At 39.8% G+C, this 27,342-nt stretch overlaps 1 protein-coding gene across 3 annotated transcripts in view; it reads left to right on the forward strand.

Annotated features, from left to right (window-relative positions):
* The window catches only part of Herc2 (HECT and RLD domain containing E3 ubiquitin protein ligase 2), a 203,204-nt gene that overhangs the window by 84,679 nt on the left and 91,183 nt on the right, over positions 1–27,342 (forward strand). For all 3 annotated transcript variants that reach the window (XM_087556934.1, NM_001444180.1, XM_087556945.1), the window contains 21 exon segments: positions 717–908; positions 5,358–5,545; positions 6,086–6,278; positions 8,097–8,279; positions 11,922–12,103; positions 12,526–12,673; positions 12,748–12,944; positions 13,264–13,494; positions 14,252–14,390; positions 15,564–15,707; positions 16,042–16,184; positions 16,469–16,736; positions 16,824–16,960; positions 18,206–18,304; positions 19,617–19,785; positions 19,885–20,010; positions 20,819–20,927; positions 21,037–21,176; positions 24,959–25,149; positions 26,592–26,697; positions 26,782–26,873. In XM_087556934.1, the coding sequence (XP_087413060.1) occupies positions 717–908; positions 5,358–5,545; positions 6,086–6,278; positions 8,097–8,279; positions 11,922–12,103; positions 12,526–12,673; positions 12,748–12,944; positions 13,264–13,494; positions 14,252–14,390; positions 15,564–15,707; positions 16,042–16,184; positions 16,469–16,736; positions 16,824–16,960; positions 18,206–18,304; positions 19,617–19,785; positions 19,885–20,010; positions 20,819–20,927; positions 21,037–21,176; positions 24,959–25,149; positions 26,592–26,697; positions 26,782–26,873 (3,377 nt within the window).

Genomic DNA, 27,342 nt, shown 5'->3' on the forward strand with positions numbered 1-27,342 from the left:
TTTTTTTCTTTTAAAGATTGAGAATAGAACTTTGGAAATTTGGCAGAATAAATAATCTCAAAATATTCTGAAAACTACATTGTTATGAGTGTTGTACCATATACTTTAGGGTGCCAGTCTCCCAAGCTAATACTTTTCTCTTAGATAATTTGAGTATCTGTAGAGAAATGATAAGATTAGTTGTGTAGTACTAAAGTGAAAGATGGCCGAAGATGTTTAGAAAACATCATGGTACTTTTTTTAAACTTTAGGGTGCTATTATATAATATGGAGTGCCACACTTGGGGTGGTCATTTCCACACTTTTAAGTTGGTATTTGTTTGCAATTTTTTGTTGTTTCGTTTTGTGTTTTTGGGTCTTACTATGAGTCAGGGTCTTATTATGTAGCCTTTGCTAGCCTGGAACTCAATATTTAGACCAGATTGACCTTCACCTTACAGAGGTCTACCTACAAAGTGCTGGTGAAAACTATACTAGAATTTATTACTGAGCTAATTTAATTTACCTCCTTTGTACTGTATATTGAAGACAGAGATAGCAGTGTGTGGAATGTAGATAATGGGAATATCATAGAATAAAATAGATCTGCCCTAACTACATTATGTTTAAAAAAAATACAGAAATGAACAAGCAACTAATAACCAAACTCCAGTGTGAGGGATTATGCATATTGTTCCCAGAAATAAGGAATTCACATGAATGTTAATGCTTCTTAGGTATCCAGCCTGTTCCCCTACAAACCATTACCAATGAGAACCCAGCGGGACCAAGTCTGGGAACCATCCCACAAGCTCGCTTTCTTCTGGTGATGCTCAGCATGCTCACCCTGCAACATGGTGCAAACAACCTTGACCTCCTGCTCAACTCAGGCACGCTGGCACTCACACAGACAGCCCTAAAGCTCATCGGTAGGTTGGAATTGGCTTTGGGTCCTTTAGTAAAGTGTGATTTACTTTTTCTTTATCCATATATCATATGTGCAGTGCGAGGCTGGGTCAGTCCTGTGTGTAGGCCCCCTGGTTGGCTGTTGAGTCTCTGTGAGCCTTTTGTTGATTCTGTAAGTTTTCTTCTGGTGTCCTTGACTGCTTTAGATCCTACAATCATTCCCCCTCTTCTTTCGTAGGATTCTCCATGTTCTGCATCTGTTTCCATCAGTTTCTGGGTCAAGCCTCTTGAATGACAATTGGGCCAGATGATAATCTATGAGTATAGCAGAATATCATTAGGAAACATTTCATTGACTTTTCAGACTTCATTTGTGTTTGGTTCTCTCATGAGTCTCTGGCTCCTGACCCTCTGGGTAGTGTTGGGTGTGCTCCCTCTCACGGAGTGGATCTTAAGCTAGACCAGTCATTGATTGTTTATACCCATAGTTTCTGCACCACCTTTAACTCAGTACGGAAGCAGGACAAATTGTAGGTTGAAGGTGTTGTGGCTGGGTTGGTGTTCCAATCCCTCTATTGGAAGACTTGCCTGGTTCTAGGAGATGGCCAGGTTAGGTTCCATATTCCCCATTGCTAGGAGTCTTAGCTAGAGTCACCCTCATTGATTCCTAGGAGTTTCTACTGTACTAGGTTTCTAGCTCATCCCAGAGATTCCCCTTGCCCCTTTTCCAGTTGTCTTTCCCAGGACTCTCGCCCTCCATCCTTCTCACACCTGATCCCTCCTGTTCCCATCTCCGTCCCACACCCCTGTCTAGTCTCTTCTTCCACCCACCTGAGTTGTCCATTCTGTTCCCATTTACCAGTGAGATTCGTGTGTCATCCCCCAACTCCTCTTGGGCCCTCCTTGTTACTTAGCCTCTCTGGGTCTGTAGATTATAGCATGGTTATCCTTTACTTTATTGCTATACCCACTTAGAAGTGAGCACACACTTATCTCTCTGGGTCTGGGTTACCTCACTCAGAATGAACTTTCTGGTTCCATCCATTTTTCTGCAGATTTCATGGTAACATTGTTTTTAACAGCTGAGTAATACTCCCTTGTGTAAATGTATCATATTTTCTTTATCCATTCTTCAGTTCAGGGACATCTAGGTTGCTTCCAGTTTCTGGCATTACAAATAAACAAAGTTGAGCCATATTGATTTCCAAAGTGGCTGAAACAGGTTTACCCTCCTACCAACAATGGAGGAGTGTTCTCCTTGTTCCAAATGCTCACCAACATGAGCTGTCACTTGTGTTTTTAATCTTGGTCATTCTGACAGGTGTAAGATGATTCTTAAAGTAGTTTTGACTTGTTTTTCCCTGAAGGCTCACTTGGTAGACCAGGCTGCCCTAGATCCTTCTGTGCTGGGATTAAAGGCATGTGTCACTATCACTTGGTTTTTCTTCTTTTTTCTCTTTTCCCCTTTCTTTCTTGGTCCCTTTTCATCTCTGATTTTATTAATTTACCTCTCTTTCCACTTTAAGTTAATTTGAATAAAGGTTTATCAGTCTTACTAATTTTTGCCAAGAACTAATTCATTTCATTGATTATATGTATTGTTTTTGTTGTTGTTCGGAGTAGTGGTGTGAGTTTGTTCAAATTGTTTTGGTTTCAGCCCTGAGTTTTTTTATTTCTTGCCATCTACTACTTTTGAGTGTTATTATTTTTTTTTTTTCATTTTGTTCAAGACCATTCAGGTGTGCCATTAAGGTAAAAAAAAAAAAACCCAAACTAATTTTTAAACATTTATGTAGGTATGTAGTGCATAACTTGCCTCTTAGAGCTGCCTTCTGTGTCTCATAAATTCGGGTATGTTGTGTTTTCATTTTCAATTCAATTCTAAAACGTTTTTAAATTTCTTTCTTAATTTCTGTTCTTGATCCATTTTTATTTAATAATGAGTTGTTCAGTTTCCTTGAAATTTATATTTATATTTTTGTTGTTGTTGTTGACATCCAATTTTAATCCTTGTTGGGCAGATAGGATGCAGGCTGTTATTTTAAATTTCTTATATATGTTAGAACTTGCTTTGAGTCCAAGTATATGATCAGTGTTTGAGAAAGTCCCATGAGGTGCAGAGAATAATGTATAGTTTTTTGTGTTTGGGAAATATGTTCTGTAAGTATCTGCTAGGGCCATTTATTTATGACACCGTTTATTTATGACAGCATTTCTCTTAGTTTTTGTTTGGATGATCTGCCTATTTGCTAGAGTTGGGTTTTGAAGTTACCCATTATCATTGTGTGAGGATCAATGTGTATTTTCTTTTATGAACTTGGGTACCCTTGTATTTGGTACATAAATGTTTCAAATTGTATTAGCCTCTTGGTAGTTTTTTTTCTTTGACAAGTATGTAGTGTTCTTCCCTATCTCTTCTTACTAGTTTTGGCTTGATGTTTATTTTGTTAGATATTAAATCCCTATACTGGCTTGTTTCCTGGGCCCATTTGTTTGTAATATTTTTATTTCTTTGCCCTCTGAAATAATGTCATTTCTTGATGTTAATTAAGGTGTATTTCTTGAAAGCAGCAGTAGGATGAATCTTGATTTTTTTTTATTTGACCTGCTAATCTGTAGTTTTTATTGGAGAATTGAGAACCATTGATATGAGCATAATCAATGAGCAGTTTTTTGATTCCTGTTATGGTGTGGGCTTTTCCCCTCTTGATTTGCTTGTCTGAAATTATTTATTCCTTCTGTTTTCTTGGATGTGATTAACCTCTCAGACTGAAGTTTTACTTCTAGTGCTTGCTTAAATTTAGTTTTATCATGAAGTTTTTTTCTTAGTCTATTGTGATTTAAAGTTTTGCAGGGTGTAGTAGTTTGGGCTGGAATCTGTAGTCTTCAAACAGTTTGTAGACCATTAATCTAGGCCCTTCTAGCTTTTAGAGTCTCCATTGAGAAGGCTAAAATTCAGGTATTATTCTATTCTGTTGGGTCTGCTTTTACATGTTACATGATTTTTTTTCTTGCACTCTTTTAAATTTGTTTTTTTGTACATGCATGTTTTGGTTATTATGGGGAATTTCTTTTCTGGTTCATTCTATTTGGTGTTGTGTTTGTTTCTTATGCCTTAATAGAGTCTTCCTTTGTTAGGGAAGATTTCTTCTATGATTTTGTTGTAAATGTTTTCTAAACTTTTGATCTGAGTTTCTTCTCTTTCTTCTGTTCTTTTAGTCATAGATTTGGTCATTCTACAATATCTCAAATTTCCTTTGTGCCTGGCCTTTTTTTTTTTTTAAGATTTAACTTTTGGGGGGTGGGGTGGGCGCTGAAGTATCTATTTCTTCCATCTTGTCTGTACTGCCTGAGATTCTGTCTTCTCTCTCTTACTCTTTTGGTGAGGCTTATATTTGAGGTTTTTGTTTGACTTCCTAAAGTTTTTTTTAATCTTCAGGTTAACGTATGTTTGGGTTTTCTGAGTTCCTGTGGGGTCTGGCCACCGGGGCTCTGAGATAGAACCTGTTCTTAGGTATTTGGAACTGATATGAAGGAATGGGGATGAGCTAGAAGGGGACGGCTGAGTGGATCCACAGGAAAGCTGAGTGTGTCGTGAGGTTTAACAGAGTCCCAGAGAGTAAGTTAGAAAGGTAGGCTGGGCCCTTCACATGGTCTGCTACAGCTAGGGATCCCCTTCACACAGTCTGCTACAGCTAGGGATGAGACTGGGGGGTTTGCAAAGGACTGAGGAGAGTTAAGGTCACCTACCAGATTCTGAGGCTGTGGTGGCTAAGTGGGTTCTCAGGTAGAGAGTGCCCTTACATATTCAGACTGACACAAAGGATGAGGTGAGGTTCAGATCCTGCTAGTCCTGCTAGAATCTACAGTCCCCAATGGATGGAGACAGAGAGCGAGGAAAGACCCTTGTAGATGGTTAGCTAAAGGCCTAGATGAGGTTTCAGTATGAGTTCTTTAAACTTAGTGCTAACCAGTTCTTCCTGATCTTTGTGTCTGCCCTCCCTTCTTCCCTCTCTCTCTCTCCCTCCCTATGTGTGTGTGTGTGTGTATGTGTGTATGTGTGTGTGTGTGCGCGTGTGTGTGTGTGTATGTGTTTATTTGTGTTTGAGACAGGATCCTTCTGTGTAGACCAGTCTACCTTGAACTCATGATTCTCTTGAGTGCTACTATTGATGTGTCCATTAAAAAGGGGTATTGGAGGTTGGAAAAATGGCTCTGAAGGTGAGCACTTACCACTGTTGCCGAAGATCTGAGTTCACTTAGTTTTCAGCACCCATGTTTTGGATGGCTTACAACTGCCTATAACTCCAACTCTAGGACATCTGAGGCCCTCTTTTAAACTCATGTACCATATGTGGAAACTCACATTTAGACATAATTTACACACAAGTAATCACACAATTTAAAAAAAATAATAAAAATAGGACAGTGCATGTAATTATAGGATCTGCTGTTGTTTGACGTTCTGATAGGTCCTACCTGTGACAGTGTTGAGGACGACATGAATGCTTCTGCCCGGGGAGCCTCTGCCACAGTGTTGGAAGAAACAAGGAAGGAAACTGCTCCTGTTCAGCTCCCTGTTTCAGGGCCAGAACTGGCTGCTATGATGAAGATTGGAACCAGGGTCATGAGAGGGGTAGATTGGAAGTGGGGTGACCAGGTATTCAGAAATTTCATTAACATCTAAGCACATCTTACCAATGAATCAATCAGTGGAAGTTAGAGTAGGTGGCTGCTTAAATTCAGGACTTGTAAGATTGATGATGACTTAGCTGCTGATTTCTGAACAATAAAACCTACACAAAAGACATTGTGCTTCCCATGATATCATGTGGATTTTCTCGGCCATACTGCTAAGCATGGGTTTTGTCACAGTATTCTTAGAAGTGAAATTGTCTGAGATCAAGTAATACCATGCTATCAACAACTTTCTTCCTTTGGACTGGTTGACAGAGTATTGCTGTGGGGCCTAGGAAGTGATCAAAGTCATTGGAAAGATCACTTCCATTTCTAGACACTCAATACATTTGTTCGGAGAGCCCTCTAGTTGAGAGAATTCACTCCATGTCTCTGATTTCTTTGACAAAGAAACATGAGCATGTGACTTCATGGCATTTAAAGATAATGTCTGTACATTTTTTTCAGGTATGTTTGAGTGGACACACACTCTCTTACCTGGTTTGTACTTTTGCTTTTTCAGGATGGGCCTCCTCCAGGCCTAGGCCGGGTAATTGGTGAGCTGGGAGAGGATGGATGGATCAGGGTCCAGTGGGACACAGGCAGCACTAACTCATACAGGATGGGAAAAGAAGGAAAGTATGACCTGAAGCTGGTGGAGCTGCCTGTGTCATCACAGCCTTCTGCAGAGGATTCAGACACAGAGGATGACTCTGGTGGGTGACTCACAAAGTCTTTTAGTTTTAGTTCAAGATAGCTGGGCAAAGTGTGCATGTGTTAGATAGCCATCATTTCCCTCTGGAAAGTTAGACAGTGGTCAGGATTCATCTGAGACACTGCTCTGGCTGCACTTCAAACACAAGATTCTGGTATGGCTGTATAAAGGGGCTCTACATCTAGTAACCCAGACAAACTGATGTATCTTAACCTTTACTTCCTGATGGCCTTTTCAGAGTATGATGGAAGACAGGATGAGCAGTATTATTTTTCAAATTTGATCACATACACACTCTCACACTCATGTTCATCTGCATGTCTGTAAGTTACAGGGCAGCTTAGGGAGTCAGTTCTCCTTTCCTCAACCATGTCTCAGGATTTAATTTGGGTCATCAGACTTGGTGGCAGATACCTCAACCTGCTGATCCTTCAAAAACCAAAACCAATTTATTTATTTACTTTTCTCTTTTCACCATGTAAATTCTGGGGAGCAAATTGAGGTTATCAGGCAGGGAAGCAAGTACCTATACCCTCTAAGCCAGCTTGCTGGTCCTAGCTTACTTCTGATTGGTTTGTGTGGTTGGCCAAAGCCTGATAGTAAGTAGCATGGTGGATTCAGTGTTATGTTGTGTTGTTCTGAACCCTTTGCTTTTTCCTCCACCAGCTTCAAGTTGTAAGGTATGGCCCTACCTGCTTCATTTAAGCACCTCCATAGTCTTTGATTTAGAGTACTTCAACCTGTCTAGCAACATAGAAAATTTGGAAGTGGATCCAAGCTATAGTATGTGCCTGTGGACCACATGTATCCCCCTTTCAGCTGTATCTGGGGTATTCCTCATTGTAGAATTAGAGCCAGGGAAGAGGTAGATCTGTGACAGTGATGGCCTTCTTGTCCCACAGATAGATTGGCTGACTCCAGAAGTGGTCTGTCAATTGCCTTCACTCAATCTATAGCTCCTAGACATTTGATAAGTCGTCTCTGTCTGTGATAAGACGGGAAAGCTTGCAATCATTTCTTCATTTCTGAGTTATATAATAAGGTTGCTTAAACAGAATGTTACTCTAAAGTCTCATTTTTTTAAGGTGGAAGAGATGGCTCAATCCATAAGGGTACTTTTGTTAAGCACAAGGACCTGAATTAGATCCCTAGTTAACAGTGTACACATGACTGTAATCAGAACTCTGGTTGGTCTGGTCTCAGACTCACTGGTCAGACATGCTAGCCTAATCAGCAGTTCCCAAGTTTTGTGAAAGCCCTCCTTGTTTCATGAAATCAAAATGGATGTTACCCGAAGAAAGAAGACACCTGAGGTTTTCCTCTGGTCTCTATGAATACCTGCACACACCCCATCCCCAAATCTCGTTTTGTAAAGGAAGGTGAAGACAGAAATGACTGGGGCAGCCAGATGCAGTTGTGAGAGGCTGAGACAGCAGACTCTCTTGGAGCCAGGAGTTTGAGCTAGGCTGGGCAACCATGAGACTCTGTCTCTTGGGGAAAAAAAGAAAGGGAGAAAGAGAATAAATTCTAAGTTTCACCTTTTCTCATGAAGATGTTTCCCTTTCTAGTAGTAAAACACAACTAAGTCATCCATCAGTCTTAAAAGTACTGAATTCAGGTGGCCACCTATTTTAAATTCTAAAAAAACAGTTTGCTAGATCTCTGTACTTTCTTAATTTTACTGTGAACCTAGAACTACCCTAAAATATTTTCAAGTTTTTTGAAAAGAATAAAGAATGTGATATTAAACACCTTAAATAATATCCACGGACAATTTTATTTGGGATTGTCATTTCTCATTGCCATCCTCCTTTTTCAGAAGCAGAACAAGGTGAAAGGAACATTCACCCCACAGCAATGATGCTGACCAGCGTTATTAACTTATTGCAAACTCTGTGTCTCTCTGTTGGAGTTCATGCTGACATCATGCAGAGTGAGGCCACCAAGACTTTGTGTGGACTGCTTCGGATGTTAGTGGAAAGCGGAACAACAGATAAGCCATGTATGAAATGAATAATTATGGGCCCCAGAACCTCAGCATGTATATATGTGTGTAAATCTCTCATATTTGTGTGTTTGTGGTTAAGTCTGGATGTGAGAATGTGAATCAGCATGCGTGTGAGGACTAATGTAATAAGGTTCCTGTGGCTGCTGTACCAAGGCATTATAAACAAGGTATAATAAACAACAGAAAGTCCTGTCAGGGCTAGTTCCTTTTGAGGCTACCAGGGAGAATCTGTTCTAGGCTCCTCTAGCATTGGCGGTTTGCTTGGCATTTTCCGGATTGTAGGCACATCAACCTAGTCTGTATCTTCTCGTTCACATGATTTCCTTTGTACATGTGTGTTTATGTGCATGTGTTTCAGATTTTCTTTTTACAAGAATGCCAGTTAACCTCATCTGATCTAATTTAGATCTTCAGTGACTCCATTTCCAAACAAGATCACATTTTGAGATACTAGCATTAGCACTTTAACATGCGAATGGGGGTGGGAGTTGGGGGCGGTGTATGGGTGAGAACTAGTCAACCAATAATGTTGTTTCTTTAGAGTTCTGGAGATTAGAAATCCTCAAGGCAGGTTGTCCACAGAGCCATGTGCTGCAGACCTCACTGGTAGTCTCTGTATCTGTCTTCATGTAGTCTACATCTCTTTATGACCTTTTCTCTTCTGGAAATCTTTCATTTGCTCTGGTCTCAACCCAATCCAGCATGTTATCTCAGTGTTTAGTGTTAATCTGCATAGACTTTATTTCCAATTAGGGTCAAATGCTGGTGTTCTGATTAAGTGCCAATGGCAAATACAACATGAGGAAGTGGGATGGATATTTCTATGTGCATACGGTTATGTATGACTATCAAAGAACTTGTGAGCATATGTAACTGTTAGCATGTTTGTGAATGTGAATGCACATGAATGTGTTTGGATACATTTGTGATTGAATGAGTGTGTGTTAGCTCTGTGTGAGCATTTCAATTTCAGTATGTTGATATGAAACAGAATGTGTTATCATTGCTGAGTGTTATAATCAGTTACCCAGAGAAATAGAATAGATAGTCTTAATCTATCAGAATAAAAACAGGTTTTGTTAGAGTAGCTTAGAGGATTTGGTCTGACTTACAACAATGGCTGTCTCCTAACCGAAAGACCGAGAGTCCAGTAGTTGTTTGGTCCACAAAACTGAATGTCTCTGCTGATCTTCAGCTTATGCAAGAATCACAAAGATCCTGGTACCAGTGAGGGAATGAACTTGCTAGTGAGAGTAAGGGCAAGCAGGCAAAGAGCAAACACTTCCTTTATGTATGTCAGAGGTTCTTAATTAGTGGGGTGTCATACCCCTTGGGAGTCAAAGGACCCTTTCACAAGTGTCACATACCAGATGTCTTGCATTATCAGATTCATACCAGTAGCAGTGAGCATGAGGAATTGTATTAAAAGGCTGTAGCGTTAAGAAGGATAAGAACCATTGTTCTGTGTTCTTTATATAGGCTGCCACCAGAAGGTGTAGCTCAGATTTAAGATGGGTCTCCTTTCACAGATGATCTGATCAAGAAAAATCCCTCACAGCTGTACCTAGCGTCTTGGGTTTAGTTAATTCCATGTAGTCAAGCTGACAACCAAGAACAGCTCTCATACCGAATCAGTGATTCTGTGTTGGGAGCGTGAAGGTGTATGTTTGAGTGTTTCGTTGAGATTGTGTAAGTATGTAAGTGAATGAATGTTAGGGTATACTGATGTGGGCAAATAGTCACATCAGCTATAGGATGAATGAACTTGTGTGTATATTCCAGTTGTATGAGTGCAAGTATGAGAGTAATTAGGAGTGTGTATGTGAAGTATGCTTGAATGTACAGGAATGATTGAGGATATGTAGGCATGTTATTGAGTGTGAGTGTAAATTAGAGTTTGGCATGCTTAAGTGGGTGAAGGATAAAAATGAGTGTGCACAGTCAGTGAAGGGGCTCCAGCCAGCTCAAATATGGCAGACATGGCTCTGGCAGGCCTTGCCCTACTCCTCGTTCTTTCTTTCTTCCTAAGAAACCTTAGATTATATTCCTAAAGCTACCATGGTCCATTCCTGTATTTGGCACTTCCTCTCCTAAGGCTGACTACCAAGGTCCAGCTATCAAAGTATTGAAGTCCTGCCACGAAAAGCCTCCTTTGGCTCACCTAATTAACTTGTCTAATTAAACTTTAAACACCTCGCTTTAACAGCTCACTCCCCCTTTACTTTTATAAACCACCATTTGCCTATGGGCCACGTCTGTCTCTATCCAGCTGCACTCTGCCTCCTCTCCCCTCTCCTGTTCTCTTCCCCTTCTCTCTTGTTCTCTATCTCCTCTCTTTGTCTCTTATTCCCTGCCATTTGTCCCTCTGGTGCAAATAAATCTCCTTTGCACTGAGAACTTGGTTGGGGGGTCCCTTTCTGTTGTGATAGTATGTGATAGTATGGAAGCAGGGATTGGGTGTGCATATGTAAGTGAGCATGTGCGCTGTGTCAGTGTCAGACAGTGGTTTCTGTGGTTGCACTATTTTGAAAGTATATAGGAGAGTAAAGGTCAGAATCTTGAGTGTCACTGTGAGGAGACTTGATTGGTGATACAGGAAGCAAGTGAGCATAGGTGGATATGAGTGCAAGTGGGTGTATATGAGTGTTTGAGTTTGAGTAATTGTTTAAACACATCTTATTTTATATGTGTGAGGGAGAGGGATGCATGTAGGAGTGCATGTAAAGTGTGGGCTTGTATCTTAGGTTCTATATGTATATGTGTGATAAATGGAGAGCGTATGATTTTGATTCTGCTAGTGATTGCAGTGATGGTATAAGAGAGCATGTGTGGGTATATGTGTGACCATGGGAGAGAATATTTGGATGTTTCTGAGTAGTTTATGACTTAGTGTCTTTAGTATATATGTATGAGAGTAAATGTCAGTGTGTGAGCCTGGAGTGTTTAATGTCTTATGTGAGCTTGGAAGTTAGGAATTGGGGCAGAGGGAAGTTGCTGCTGCTGTTGCTACTGTTGCTGCAGTAGGATCTGGGAAGGTCCCAGCAGAGTCCTGTTGTAATTCAGACCCCAGTCTACATGTCCTAGCTTGAGAAGGAATAGATAGGAGGACATGTCTTAGGAAGCCAGGAGGAACAGAAAATTTCATTCTTACTGTGTATGCCCCTCTAATCCCAGCATCAGAGAAGTGAAAGTAGGGGATCGTGTGCTCTGGCTACATAAGAAAAAAACTAAATAAAGTTCATTCACATTCTTCTAGTGTAGAGCTCTTAAACTTGGATTGGACATTTTATAATGTAGGTCCAAATGAGATCATGGAGACATTTAAGGCAATGAGCTTCAAATGTATAATAGATGCATATTGTCTATTACTGATGTTAGAATTATAGATTTATTTACTTGAAACTGTATCAATAGATTAAGTGAACTAATTTGAATTCCATTCACTTCAGACGTTAAAAAAATGGTGTAAAATGTTTGTTGAATTAACTTAAAAGCCTTCCTCTACTCCTCTCACACAGTCCTGTTGTGAAGTAGCCTATTGCCCAAAATGAATTAGGAGGGTATGTAAATGTGAGGGCTGTGCTAATGCTTTGATTTTTGATGCTTGGTTCAAGTGCATTTTGTCTCTTCTGGCAGCCCCTCCAGACAGACTGGTGGCCAGGGAGCAGCACCGGAGCTGGTGTACACTGGGCTTCGTGCGGAGCATTGCACTCACCCCACAGGCCTGTGGTGCTCTCAGCTCCCCAAGGTGGATCACACTGCTTATGAAGGTTGTGGAAGGCCATGCACCGTTCACTGCTGCCTCCCTGCAGAGGCAGGTAATATACTGTTGGCACAACCCAGTTCACTGAGAGATAGGGTAGTACTGAAGCTCCCTGACCTTGTAACTAGGTTTTTTTTATTGATGCTCAGTATAGAAAATAGCAATAAATAAAATAGAGTAGTTCTTCCTCCGACTTCAGTTGTGAGGTTCTTGATTACTGCAGTTGTGCAAGTCGCTAATGAATTTATTTGCCTTTTCATAACTACTCTCTGCCCCATTGGAGTAGTAGTGTGGTTGACAAGAACTAAGTTTAAAGAACAACTTTCACTTAAATTTTAAATTTATTTTATTTATTTTAAATTCCTGATAATCCTTCCTATTAACCAACTTGATTAATAATGAACATAATAAAGTTGTACATCAATTTATTAAAGGAAGTAGAAGGTAAAATTGTTGTTTTGTGTTGTCTTTGATCAGATCTTAGCTGTTCATTTGCTCCAAGCAGTTCTTCCATCATGGGACAAGACCGAAAGGGCGCGGGACATGAAGTGTCTGGTGGAAAAGCTGTTTGGCTTCTTGGGCAGTTTGCTCACCACTTGTTCTTCTGATGTTCCGTTACTTAGAGGTGAGTGGCGGTGCCTTTACTCGTTACCCCTGAGTGATGAACAGTGTGCAACACAGATTTTCTCTGTCCTTCAGAATCCACATTGAGGAAGCGGAGGGCCCGGCCACAGGCTTCCTTGACTGCTACTCACAGCAGCACTCTGGCTGAAGAAGTGGTGGGGCTCCTCCGGACTCTGCACTCCCTGACCCAGTGGAATGGCCTCATCAACAAATACATTAACTCCCAGCTTTGCTCTGTCACACAAAGCTATGCGGGAAAGACATCAGAAAGGGTGTGTCATGTTTTCAAATAAGCATGGTGGGACTTTAGCTTTTCAGTTATCTTTTAAAACACAAAGTGTTTTTGTTTCACTATTTAAGGGCATTTTAATGGAAATAATTATTGAATAAGTTTACAATTCAGAAGGCAGGCATGTAAAAGGATTTCTTAAGCCTTCAAGTCTGGGACAGTGGAGTGAGATACTCTGTCATAAAATGAACTTATAAATAGCAAATAAGATAAAGTGACTGAAGCCTAGCCAAACTTGTAAGGACAGGCAGTTTGGAGGACTTTCCACCTCACACTTGTCCTTTCTTTCCCTTCTGCACTAGACCCTGTTAGAAGACTACTTCCCAGACTCTGAGAACCTTGAAGTGGGAGGCCTCATGGCAGTCCTTGCTGTGATTGGAGGGATTGATGGCCGACTGCGCCTGGGAGGCCAGGTCATGCATGATGAGTTTGGAGAGGGCACAGTTACTCGCATCACCCCAAAGGGCAAAATCACCGTGCAGTTCTGTGACATGCGGATGTGCCGAGTTTGCCCGCTGAATCAGCTCAAACCGGTATATAGCTTGTGCTCAGCTCTCCAGTATTGGGGGGTGGGGTGGGGAACTGGCCTGTAATGTTAGAACTTGGAAGAACCTGCACTTTATGTCATCTTCTTGGAAGCTATGCAAATCAGGGGAGTTAGCTCTTTTCTCCTTGTGCTCCTAAGAAAGGCCTGACTCATGGGGGCATATAGCCAGGGGACTTTCATATCATAGACATAAAAAGGGATTAACAGTCTATAAGGTAATTTGTAGAGGTTTAAAATAGGAGTTTCTAAAACATTTTTATTGAATAATTTAAAATTCTAAAAAGTGATTTTTAAAAAAACATTTTTCTTTAGTGAGAAAAATGTACTTCAGTCATGTTGAATACCTTATATTTTAACTACCTATTGTAGCATAAGCTTATGACTTAGATACAATAGAGAAGCTTTATATAATCTTGAGGTAACCCAAGTGAAGTTTGACTAATTTTTAAATAAAATAAGTGTTTTGGTTATTATAGGAATAAATACATGTAGAAAATTTATAATTTGCAGAAAATGTCTTAACCACTCTAATGTATTATTGACAACTAGTAATAAAAACATTGATATAGATTATATCTTATATATACACACCTTCATCATTCTGCAGTATCTTTGAGAATTATTCTTAGGTAGGACATGACTTGGGGCATGTGTGTTTAAATTCAGGGCTCATGCTCTAATAAGTTTCAAACTGTATGTTAACCTCATCAGCAACTCTGAAGGTTTTTGTGCTGTTTCATCAGCTCCCTGCTGTGGCATTTAGTGTGAACAATTTGCCTTTCACGGAGCCTATGCTTTCTGTCTGGGCTGAGTTGGTGAACCTTGCTGGAAGCAAATTGGAAAAGCACAAAACAAAGAAATCAGCAAAACAGGCATTTGCAGGTCAGTATATAGTTGTCTTTGGTAAAATAATCAGAATTGGCATTGTTTGCCCTTTACTCAGAGTGCATTCTTATGACTGCTAAAGCCTTGGAGTTTAAGTGGACTGAGTTCTTATCAGTCTATATTTGGGAATATAAGATACTTCTTAGGTTTTTAATCTTTGACCTTACATTTGGAACCCCATCTCTTCTGACTGTCAGTGTTTATTCTAAGCAAACTTTTAGGACACTGCATTTGTTTCCCATCTACTAGTTCTCTGGCTTATGACATCTTCGGTGTCAGACCTTTGTCTTTGGATTCTCTTGACTTCGTCTCTGTGCATGGTGCTTTGTTTAAAGCTTTCTTCCCTTTGGGTCTAGAATACTACTTTTGTGACTTCCTTTGTACTGCACCGTGGCTAGTCTGAGATTGTTTCTTTGCTTGCTTTTTATACCATTGAAATAGTTGTGTTTTCACTCAAAACCCCCACTTCATTCTGTCTGCTCTTTGAGCATACTCCTCCAGATTCTTCTTCAGATTTGTTATTGTTGCTCCAGCATTTAGGATGGTAAACACCTTTAATTCTGCAGTTCACGACTCTGAATGGCAGGCCTGTGGATATAAACAACTGTTTGCCTCTAATTTAGTCTACTTTCTTGCAGTTGCCACCATTTTTCTCATCATGGAGAAAAAACAACTGCCACTTGGTCCAAATTTAGGCATTTTCATTCTCTCAACCTCCACTTACTGTGCTGCCTCCAGGGCCTCCCTAATGCCCTGCTGGGGAAAGCAGCACCTGACACTTTCCTTGGTCTGCTGTCAGACACATGTAGCATGGACCAGAGAGCTCATTCTAGGGAAATGGCTTCAGTTACACTAGATGCATCTGGGAAAATCCCTCAGGATTATTGCAAGAAAATATGAAAATGTTTTACTTGTGTTTGGTTGGAGTTTCAGTACTTTGGAAAACATTTAATAATGACACTAAATGCTTATTGTGGTTCTAGTCTTCTGTTCAGCTCATTAGGACAGATATCTAGAGCTCTGAAGAAAGAAGACGTAGGGATCAGAAGAGTTCACTCCATTCCCGAAGGGCATGTTGTTGCCTTCATGTTGCAGAGATGGCATGATCGGTGAAGAAGAGAGACTGCTGGATATGAGGTTCTTTTCTTACTGGGTTCCTTTGTTCCATAGGACAAGTAGACTTGGACCTGCTGCGGAGCCAGCAGTTAAAGCTGTACATACTGAAGGCAGGGCGGGCACTGCTTTCCCACCAAGACAAACTAAGGCAGATACTGTCTCAGCCAGCAGTTCAGGAGACTGGAACTCTTCATACAGGTATCTTTTTTTTTTTTTTTTAAACAGAAATGTTTTAAGTATATTTGAAAGAAAGGAAGATACTCTAGTAGAAGAATATACAAGAGATATGAATAAGCAGGTCTTAAAAGGAGAATATGGTTGTCTTACACCCACAGAAGGATGTGGGGCCTGACTGCCAGTCACCAACTGTTAATGCAGTTGTCATCTTACAGGATTTATAAGTCTGAGGTGTGGGGTAGAACTCTCATGCCTGACTGTGTAAAGGTATGGTACAGGCGGCCAGTGTGTATTACCTTTATAAAGATGTTGGTTGTTGAAAAGTAGAATGTTCAAATTGTGCTTTCAAATTCAGATGATGGAGCAGCTGCATCCCCTGACCTTGGGGATATGTCACCTGAAGGGCCACAGCCTCCCATGATCCTCCTGCAGCAGTTATTATCCTCGGCCACCCAACCGTCTCCTGTGAAGGCTATATTTGATAAACAGGAACTTGAGGTACACTTGTCTAATCTTGACAGTTTTAGTCCAGTATATTTAGTTGTGAGTGACTAAATGACTAGCTGTACTGAAGCAGTCAGCAATATTATTTGACTGCCCATTCTCTTTCTTTTCTTACCTAGCTTATCCTGTCTCTAGCATGTTTTATTAATTCATTTTGAGATACACTCATGAATCTGGGCTTTCTGTAATGCAGCTCATAGAAGATGTTGGGCACTCACATTTCCTTAGATGGCAGACTTCAGATAGGACATATCTATAAACCTTCCTTATCTGCCCAGGCTGCTGCTTTGGCCCTCTGTCAGTGTTTGGCTGTGGAATCCACACATCCTTCAAGTCCAGGGTGTGAAGACTGCAGCTCCAGTGAGGCCACAACCCCAGTCTCCGTACAGCACATCCATCTTGCCAGAGCGAAGAAGCACAGACAGTCCCCAGCTCCTGCTCTGCCTATTGTGGTGCAGCTCATGGAAATGGGATTTCCTCGGAAAAATATAGAGTTTGCTCTGAAGTCTCTCACTGGCACCTCTGGGAACGCATCTGGTTTGCCTGGTATGATGCTTTCTTGTCCTTGCTCACTTGTGGGTTTTACATTCAGTGCTTTTGGTCTTGATTGCAGCTGGGTGTTTTTGCTCCTAGGTGTGGAAGCCTTGGTTGGGTGGCTGCTAGACCACTCTGATGTCCAGGTTACAGAGTTCTCAGATGCAGAAACAGTATCTGACGAGTATTCAGATGAGGAGGTGGTGGAGGATGTGGATGATACTCCTTACCCTGTGGTCAGTAGCTTCCACGTGTCCTGCTTGTCTTATATGATGATTCTCATATGCTACCTCTTTCCATCTCTTAAAAGAACCAAGGCATCCCTTGTGAACTTTTCTATAAGATTTACCCACAATTCTGCTAGGCATATAACAAAGTTACCTGCTTTGCTACTGAGATAATGATTGGGTTTTCTCCATAAAAATTTCCCTCAGATTGCATAGCAATCTAGTGATGATGGGTAGTTTTTAGAAGATACTGAAAACACTCAAAGGTTGTGTGTCTTGTAGACATAGTTACCCTGGAGGCTGAAAGCAGGAAGATTGATTCAGCCTGGTTGTTCAAAGCTGGTCTTAGCAAAATAGTTAGATATTGTCCGGTTAAAATACAAATAAACATTCTGGGCTCTCTATAGCAAGAAAATCATGAGTTCAAGGCTGGTATGCATTATATAGCAGTTTCAGACTAGCCCTGGAAGCATGGAAATACTACACCGTGTCTTAAAAAATACCTGGCATGATGCTGCATGGCTGTGATAACCACTTTGAAGACCGAGGCATAAGGATCAAGAGTTGAGACTAGCTTGGGATACATAGTGAGAGCCAGTCTAAAGACAACTGTCCAAGCAAACAATAAAAATCATGCCTTGTGTGACATACTGATTTCTGACCTGAGAAAATGTTACAAAATTCATTTTTAGAGCCTTGGAAATCATTGGATATTGAGAGCTGTTGAGATTCATTTTGTCTGGATAGATGGCTAAGTGGTTAGGAGCACTTGTAGAAACTTAGATTTTATTCTCAGAACCCACATGGTGGCCTATGACTATACATAATTTCATGTGTCCTCTCTGGGCACTAGGCATGCATGTTGTACACATGCATACATACATGCAGGCACAACACTGATATAATGTAATGTATAAAAATTTTTTTACAAATATTTATTTTGCATATTGTGCTATTGATATTAAGGTAGGAAGATTCTTCTAAAGAAAACAGTATTTCCTACTGCATTTGTTTATACTATAGATTTAGTGGTTTGTTTTTTTTTTTTTTTTTTTTTTTTTTTTTCTTGCAATAGGGTCTTATTATTAAGCTATGTCTGTTCTGGAACTATGTAGACCAGAAAGACCTCAATCACTCACAGAGATCTATCTGTCTCTGCCTCCTGGGATTAAAGATGTGTGCCACTATGCCAAGCCAACACTCTATTTTAAATATATTTCTCAATTATTTTTCAAATGTGTTTATGTCATTTAGGCTGCTGGTGCTGTTGTGACTGAGAGCCAGACTTACAAGAAACGTGCTGATTTCCTGAGTAATGATGATTATGCTGTGTATGTAAGGGAGAATGTTCAGGTGGGCATTGCTTACAATAAACCTCATTTATGCTTTCTCTGACTAATACTTGGACATTTCCCATATTCTAAGCAGTAGTTGAGATGACAGATGTTCCCTCGGGGAACCTGCTTTGCCTATGAGTGGAAGACAATCAGACTGGCTCAGTAAGATCTGCTTATTAGAAGGAAACATGGATACTGTGGGCAAGAGAAAGAAGAGACCAGCAGGGTAGCTTGCTCTTGGGATGTTGGGAAAGTTCAAATAGAGCTACGACTGGAGAGTGCCTGGACTCATGCTGAGACTTTGGTTGGAAGGCTTTTTAGGTTTTTATATCGATGTCAACTGTTACTGGGTGCCTACTCCTCTTGCTTGTTCTACAGTATGTCTGCCAAACCTAGACCCATTGTAGGCCTGTATGATGGTGATTTTCTAACTTACTCAGTGCTTTTGGATTTATCAGCTCAGGTTTTCTTTGGATTTTTTTTTTTTAACCGATTCTACTTGTATTATAATTTTTGTAGGAAAGACAGGACAAGCACCATAATTATTTTCAGTGATATAAGAGCTTTATCTATTCCACTTTCACACTGATACATTGGTGGTCTACTGCTTAAAAAGGTGACCAAGAAGCTTTGGTTTGCTTATTATCACCATGTTGAGCTTGTCTGCTGTAGGATGTGTTTGAGCTGTTATTCCTTTTGATAGTCAGGGGGTCCTCTTGTGTGAACATTGTCATCTGTAGCTAGAGTGTTTTGTGGCAGAAGATGAAGGAAGCTCATGTATGTATTTCCCAGAGACTTTTGGATCCCCTTAATCTGAATGCTACTTATCTTAGTTTGCTTTCTATTACTGTGATACAATATCTAATCTAAAACAACCTAGAAGGAAAAGGATTATTTGGCTTACATGTCCTAGTCACAGCCTGTCAAGTAGGGAAGTGAGGGCAGTGACTCAAGGCAAGAATCTGGGGACAGGAACTGAAGCAGAGGTTATGCAGAAATGTAGGTTACTGGTTTTGCTCCCTATGGCTTGCTCAACTTGTGTAGACCACTTGTCCAGGAATGGCACTGCCCACAGCTGACTGGACTCTGTCCCCATCGATCATTAATCAAGAATATGACTCAAAGACATGCCCACAGGCCAGCCCAGTAGAGGCAGTTCCTTAAAGTTCCTTCTTCCTAGGTGACTCTCATTGTGTCAAGTTGACAAACTAACCAGCGTAATACTTTAAGCATACTTCTAGGTCCTAAAAATCTTTTCTGAAGGAAAGAGAATGTCATTATATCTCTCGTTTGGGTGTACTGGACTTGACTTTGCATTTCAATTTTAGGTGGGAATGATGGTTAGATGCTGTCGAACATACGAAGAAGTATGTGAAGGTGATGTGGGCAAAGTCATCAAACTGGATAGAGATGGATTACATGACCTTAATGTGCAGTGTGATTGGCAGCAGAAAGGAGGCACTTACTGGGTCAGGTATATTCATGTAGAACTTATAGGTGAGCACACTCCTTGTTAATGTATTACATTTCTTAGAGACACAGTTCCCAGAAAATGAATAAACATTAATCAGTGTGCATTTGCCAATGAATCCTTAGGTTATCCTCCACCGAGTTCTTCTTCTCACATCAAGATTGGTGATAAAGTACGGGTCAAAGCTTCTGTTACCACACCGAAATACAAGTGGGGATCTGTAACTCATCAAAGTGTGGGTCTCGTGAAAGGTAATAGTTAAGCAACAAAATGCTGTCTTAAAGAACATATTTTCTTTTTATTTGTATATACATTTAGCATTTACTCATTTTTAACTAGCCTAATAAGTATATCTGAGAAGTACAGTAAGGACTGAAATAACAGAAAAATAGCCAAGTTAAACAAAACAAGTTTTGGTATAAAGAGAAAATAGACATATATGACCATTCCTGATTATTTTATCTTTAAACATTTGCTGCTACAATACTGGTACTTTCCCAGTAGTTAGGGCCATTGTTAGAGAACTTCTCAGATTATACAAGAACAAATGACTTCTTTTATATCTTACTTTTTATAAGTATTTTTCTTTGCTTAAAAGATTCTTAAATGATCAAAACAAAGATAAATTAAAAAAATGATTGTGGCTGTTAAGTCAATGTTTTGAAAGAAGATTGTTCTTAAAGGATGAAAGTTATTATTTATTAATATAGTTTTATTTCCTAATATATGAAGGTACTAAGTGTAATTTTTAACTCTTTATAACTACAGACTTGCTAGTTTGGAGATTATAAGCGTGAATAAAAGTAGAGACTATAGTTTACTAAACTGAGCATCTGAAACTACTTCTTAGTGCAACCACAGTTAAGCCACTCTTCCCTCCTGGAGCTGGCTGAAGATTTTGTGTGCTATTCCATCCATAAGTATCTTACCTTGTACTTCTTAGAGAACATTCTTTATCAAATGTGAACAACTACAGCACAGTATCACAGGGCCGCAGTAATTTATTGTAGGTATATGTTGACTTTAAAACAGCCTTAGAGAGTTTCTGTCCTGTGCTAGCTTTCAGTGCCAATGGGAAAGACATCATTGTGGACTTCCCCCAGCAGTCTCACTGGACTGGGTTGCTGTCAGAAATGGAGCTGGTGCCTAGTATTCATCCAGGGGTTACGTGAGTTTCTAATTTTGTGATTGCTGAGTTTCTTTGGGGAAGAAGAGTTTTAAAGTTATTTAAAAGTGACCTCATTGTTTTCTTATCAAATTATCTATTTTAAAAACAGATGTGATGGCTGTCAGACTTTTCCTATCAACGGATCCAGATTCAAATGCAGAAACTGTGATGACTTTGATTTTTGTGAAACATGTTTCAAGACAAAAAAGCACAACACCAGGCATACTTTTGGCAGGATTAATGAGCCAGGTAGAGCTGAGTGCTCATGCTTTATCTTCTATTAAATATCACTAGTTAGCTAATTGCTGGAGTTTACTCTTAGGTTTGTATGTGTACAGTGAACGTTGTAAAAGGAGCACAGGTAGAGAGAAGGGGCAGTCTGACCCATTTCCTCCCCCTGTCCCCTACTTCTTTCTTTTTAGAGTAGTGAGGTTTGCTTGTCTGAGTTTCCATGAAGAAATGTTAGAATTATCTCCAGAAACTTAAGAGCATGTTTAGTTGGATGCAGTGGAAGTTGGTGGAGTGTAAGTTTTCACTTGTATTATACATTTTTATGAAATACACAAATCCCAGAATTTGCCATTATAAATTTACAGTGTATGGTACTGAACAACTGTTGTATTAGGTACCCAAACAGACATTAGCATTTAACTTTCTCATCTTCTCTTCTCTATCCCTTGGTGTCTTAGTTAGGATTTCTGTTGCTGTCATATAACACCATGATCAAAAGCAACTTGTGGAAGAAAGGGTTTATTTAATTTTACAATTTACAAATCCACAATCCAGGGAAGCCATGGCAAGAACCACAGAGGAGTGCTACTTACTGGCTTGCTCAGCCAGTTTGTTTTAGCACCCAGGACTGCCTGATGAGGGGTAGCTCCCATAAGGACTAGGCCCGCCCACATCAGTCAGTAATTAAGAAAAGTGCACCATGAACTTGCCTACAGATAAATCTAATGGAGGCACTTTTTTCAATTTATATTCCCTCCTCCCAAATGACTCTAGCTTGTGTCAACTTACTGTCTCTATGACTTTGTGTACTTTACATAAATTGTGTGCACAGATCTGCCAAATATTTACTCTAGTGGCTTAGTTTACTACACTGTTTTGTGGTAAATGTAGTTCTGGGGGAGCTATACCCCCTGTCAATTTTACATATTTACTAGGGGTTTCTGTTCTACTTTAGACCATGTTGTTCCCAGTTAAAAGAAACAGAAACCTTTAGGTTTATAGTAAGTTTAAAAAAGCTGGGCAGATATCAACCGCCTAAGGGGTTTTGTCTACTTTCCTGTGGTGATCTCTGAGATTCACTTGCTATGTCCTACCCAGGCAGCTCCTTCTCCATCACAAAAGTCTTCAATGCCATGTGCTCACGACCTATGCCATGGTGACTTTCTTCCTTCCTTCCGGTCTCTACCTCAGACTCCAAGCCCAGGAACCACTACTCTGCCTACCTCCTATCCCTCATAACTACCCGCCTAGCCCAGGCTGTCAGCAACTTTATTAGCCAATTAGGGATAACTTGGGGAGCAAGGTTTAAATAGCATCATTTGATGTACGTGAGGATCTCCTCATCCAGGGTGACTGGATCTTGGGGGCCAGTATTTAGCATTCAAATACATAGTGGCACCACACCAACTCCATACACACTGTCTTTAGGGTTCTTCATCTGTGTTGGAATGTGTATCAGAATGTGTCTTAGTTAATAGTTAAAATTTTACACTATATGCATATACTAGGTGTTTTTATCCTTTTATTTATTAATGGGCATTTAAGCCCCCACCCCCACCCCTGACTGTTGTGAATGATGTAGCCATAACATTGATGTTAAAGTGTCAGTTTGTGTCTTGGCATCATAGTCTTTGCTGTGTACCTCAGAGCTACTACCAGAATGTTTTAACATTCTTATATTGAATTGCTTTAGAGATGATGGTCATTTCCAACAGTTAAGGCCTGCTTAACTGTAGTTTTTTGTTTGTTTTATTTTTTAAAATTTTCATTATATAAGCCATAAACATTGTTTAAAATTATTCGTAAGCATTTGCTTTTCAAGCTGTTTTAATTTTCTTTATGAAATTTGTGTTGCTATTGTGAGGAAATAAACTGATGTGTGTGGGTACTGTACTTTTGCAAGCCTTATTAGCTTTAATATATATATATATATGTATATATATATATATATATATATATATATATATATATATATATATGCATGTTTTAGATGTAGGCAAGCTAGCCTTAAACTGACTGTGCAGTGGAGCCTGACCTTGTTCCTCTTGTCTCTAGTTTCTCAGTGCCAAGATTATAGGCATGTCCTACCAAACTCATTGTTTTCTACAGTTCTGATATTATCTTTCCTGGGCATTTTCCTTCATCACTTTAAAAATCTGTGCCATTGGACTTTGGTTCATTGTCTTTCTCCTGAAGTCAGCTGGCAGGATAATTGTATTGTGGGGGCATTAACCCCTACAATTGTAATCTGATATTGAAATATCTTTGTATCAACACATAAATTTTACATGTGCATAGATACATGCTTTTTATATTTATCATTATTGGGTAAGTAGGCAGGGCTTCTTAATTCTGTGGCTTGGTATTTTTGGTTAGTTCTAGAAAACTGCCCATCTACCTTTTTTCACATGTCAATTTTGCTCCATTCTCTTGTATGGGGGTGGAGGGTGGGGGTGCTCTTAGCTCTGTATTTGCCTTTGTCTCATTCCTTTTTTGTGAATTGTTGCTCCTCAGTTCATGCTAGATGTTTAGAAACTCTTTATTGGAGTCCCATCTGTTGTAAACTACTTATGAAATTCTTAATTGTATTGTTACCATCTGTCCATTTTCTTGTTCTTTCAGTCTTTGTATTTTTTTTTTTTTATTCATTTCTGGTGTTCTAAATCATGCTTTCATGTAACCCTTATGTACCTTTGTGTTCTAGACTTTATATTTTGGGAAAAAAAAGTATATGTATGGGTACATTGTCTGCAAGTATGTCTGTGTACCATGTGTGCATGCCTGATACCTGTGGAGGCCAGAAACGGTCATCAGATCCCCTGGGATTGGAGTCACAGATGGCTATGAGCCACCATGTAGCTGCTGGCAATTGAACCTGAGTCATTTAGAAGAGGGGCTCTTAACCACCAACCTCCTGGCCCTTTGTATATTAAACATTGTTTCTGGAATCAGTTTGGGCCTCATACTCACTTTGTCCAAAGAATGGGGGAAGAGAGGTTTATTTTGTCAGGCCTTAGTGATAAATACCTTTTCAAGCTCATGTTTGTCAACTGTCCTTGACTGACATAGTTGTATGTTGAACTGTAATCTATAAAGAGAAAATAAATATGCTCCTAGCCTAGTGTCACTTCAGAAATTACTCTTCCTTATGCTTCTGGTTGGGATCTCCAGTGCACCTTGTTTTCTATGGCTACCACAACCACCCGTTCCTCTCTGACAGATACTCAAGGGACCTGTCAGATCCAGGCTGTCTCCTCTCTACACTTCCATTTATCCCTAGCCTTCTTTAGATGCTGGGCTTGTAATTCTTTTCTACCTCATTAATTTTGATACATTCAGACAGAGGTTTATTTACTTTCTTTTGTCTGGTTCTTGTAGATGGGCTAGTTGAATATTTTAATTTAACATTAATATGTAAATACAAATTTGACATTTAGCTCTGAATTCATACAAGCATTTTTATTTTTATTTTATATTTGTAGTTTTTAGAGATTGATTGATCCAGGGGCATTCTGTATGCCAGGCAAGCACTCTCCCACTGAACTACTCTCTCAGATCCTAAAAGCAGTTCTAATAAGAGTATTTTCTAGCTAGGCAGTAATCCCAGCACTTGGGAGGCAGAGACAGGTGGGCTTTTAAGAGCCATTTTTTTTTTATATCAATCAGCTCTTTTAATTTAAAGGTACTTTAAAAATAGTATAGTTAGAAGCTCCTTGCTGTGTAATCCTCTTAGTGTCTCAAACTTGGAGGCTCTGACCAGTCCTACAAGCACTTACCCCTTGTTTGACCACATGCCGTAGGGCAGTCTGCAGTGTTTTGTGGCCGTTCTGGAAAGCAGCTGAAACGATGTCATAGCAGTCAGCCTGGAATGCTACTGGACAGCTGGTCCCGAATGGTGAAGAGCCTGAATGTGTCATCCTCCGTTAACCAGGCTTCTCGTCTCATTGATGGCAGTGAGCCCTGTTGGCAGTCATCTGGGTCACAAGGAAAGGTAATATTTGGTGGGATGTGTCAGGAAACACACTGATTTGGAAGATGTATTTTAGACCTTTGCAATGAACTGAGGAACCTGCAGCTTTACTAAAACCCCCTTAATACTCATTTTATATTTCAGTTCATAAATAATTTTAAAGTTACAAAGTAGTATGTTGTGCATTGTTGTTAGATTTTAAACAGTATGAACAATAGATGTTATTAAGTGACCAATTGATAAAGATTCACTGCATGTTTCTTGTTAGATTTTCATATGTAAAGTATTAATTCCTATTATATGTCTGGTTAGAAATTTTTTTAGCATATAAATGAGTTTTGGGATTACATTAAAACTATGTGCTGACAGGGCAGATATGAGACAGGGAGGAGGTCAGGGGTATTATCTTATCTCAACTATAGTGTTTTCTGTGACTTGTTCAGTATGAAAAGACTATCTCTAGCCAGAAGAGAGAGAGAGAGAGAGAGAGAGAGAGAGAGAGAGAGAGAGAGAGAGAGAGAGAGAGAGAGTGTGTGTGTGTGTGTGTGTGTGTGTGTGTGTATGGGACTTGGAGTGAGATCTTGCTCTAATTAGGGCGTGGTGGGGAGGGATGTGTGGCGGTAAATAATTGAAGGGTGGCTCTATGCTCCTGGCGGATGAGGACACAGATTTGCACCTGCCCAAGAGCTGGATTTACGAATTGAAGACACACCACCTTTATATTTAATCTGCTTTAACTAGCTCAGTGGATGGGTACTTCCAAACCTCCCCACAACTAGTACACCCTCCCCTCTGGTATTCCTGAGTTAACATTTTCTAAATCTGTATTTTACCTTTGCTGCCTTGTTTCCCTCTGGGCAGCCCTACCATGGAGCTGCTTTCTCTTTGCACTTATTTTTCGGCCGTCTCACCCTCCTCACTGCTCCTTCACAGCATGGTCTGTCCCACACTCCTCTCATGACAGACCTCCTCTTTTCCTCTCCTGTGTTTCTTGCCAGTGGGAATCCTAAAAGTCCTGCCCCTATCCTCCTGCCCAGCCATTGGCTGCTGGCTCTTTATTGACCAGTCAAAAACCAACTGTTGGCAGGGACCCACAGCAGACATGCAAATTCCCATATGAGCACAAATCAAATCCCTAATAGGGATGTTCTTATTTTTCCAGAGTAAGGTTAAATGTTCATGTTACATTTTGTATTTTTAAGAAATCTCATAGATTCACACTTCCACAATACTGTTTTATTTTACTTAACTTAAAAAGAAATGGCTTTATTTATGTGTGTGTGTGTGTCTCTGTCTGTCTGTCTACAATCTAGGAATTGAATTCAGGTCATCAGGCGTAGCAGCAAGTACCTTTGTCCATTGAGCCATCACTCTAGCTTCTAGCAATATTTTAGCAGAAAAATATAACTTAAATTTTGGTAACTGAGAATATTTTTTTTTCTTTTCTTCCCTTTTTAAAAAAGCATTGGATTCGTTTGGAGATTTTCCCAGATGTTCTTGTTCATAGATTAAAAATGATAGTAGATCCAGCAGATAGTAGCTACATGCCATCTCTAGTTGTGGTGTCAGGTAATTGAATTTATTTACTTTAAAAGAAGTGTCCCCTTACTTTTAATAAAGATTGTTTGATTTCTTTATTCTTATTTGTTGTAGGTGGAAATTCCTTAAATAACCTAATTGAATTAAAGACGATTAATATCAACCAAACGGACACCACTGTGCCCCTGCTAAGTGACTGTGCGGAGGTGAGTTGTAGCCCTGTTCCTTTCTGTGTGATTTCATGTAGGACACGGGTGACTCGTAGTGTTAATACAGAACCCAACTTTTTCTTTCTTAAATGATTTGCATATTTCAGTACCTTATTTTATACAACTACTCTAGGGAAAGAAACCAAACTGTTTATATTTTTACTGTTTTTGGTAGTAAGCAAGCATATATTCAATTTCCTATTACTGTTTAAAAATTTTGATTGAGGTTACTCTTTACATCTGCAAGTATTTGTCAAGACTAAGTCTCTTTTCCTTAGTGATAGATTTTTCCGTCGATATTTGTGATGCTGAAATTGCTTCTCTGTTGTTGCACCCTGTGGTTCAACTGTTGTACTTGTGAGGTAGTAATAAAATAACTCACAGATGGAATCCACGTTTATTGTGTCTCTTGAAAATTTCTGAAGTATCCTGGCAAAGCTTTTCTGTCAACCTGTAGGCTGGCTGT

The sequence above is a fragment of the Rattus norvegicus genome, chromosome 1 (genome assembly GCF_021556685.1).
Source record: "Rattus norvegicus strain SHRSP/BbbUtx chromosome 1, alternate assembly SHRSP_T2T, whole genome shotgun sequence".
NCBI classification, from domain to species: domain Eukaryota; kingdom Metazoa; phylum Chordata; class Mammalia; order Rodentia; family Muridae; genus Rattus; species Rattus norvegicus.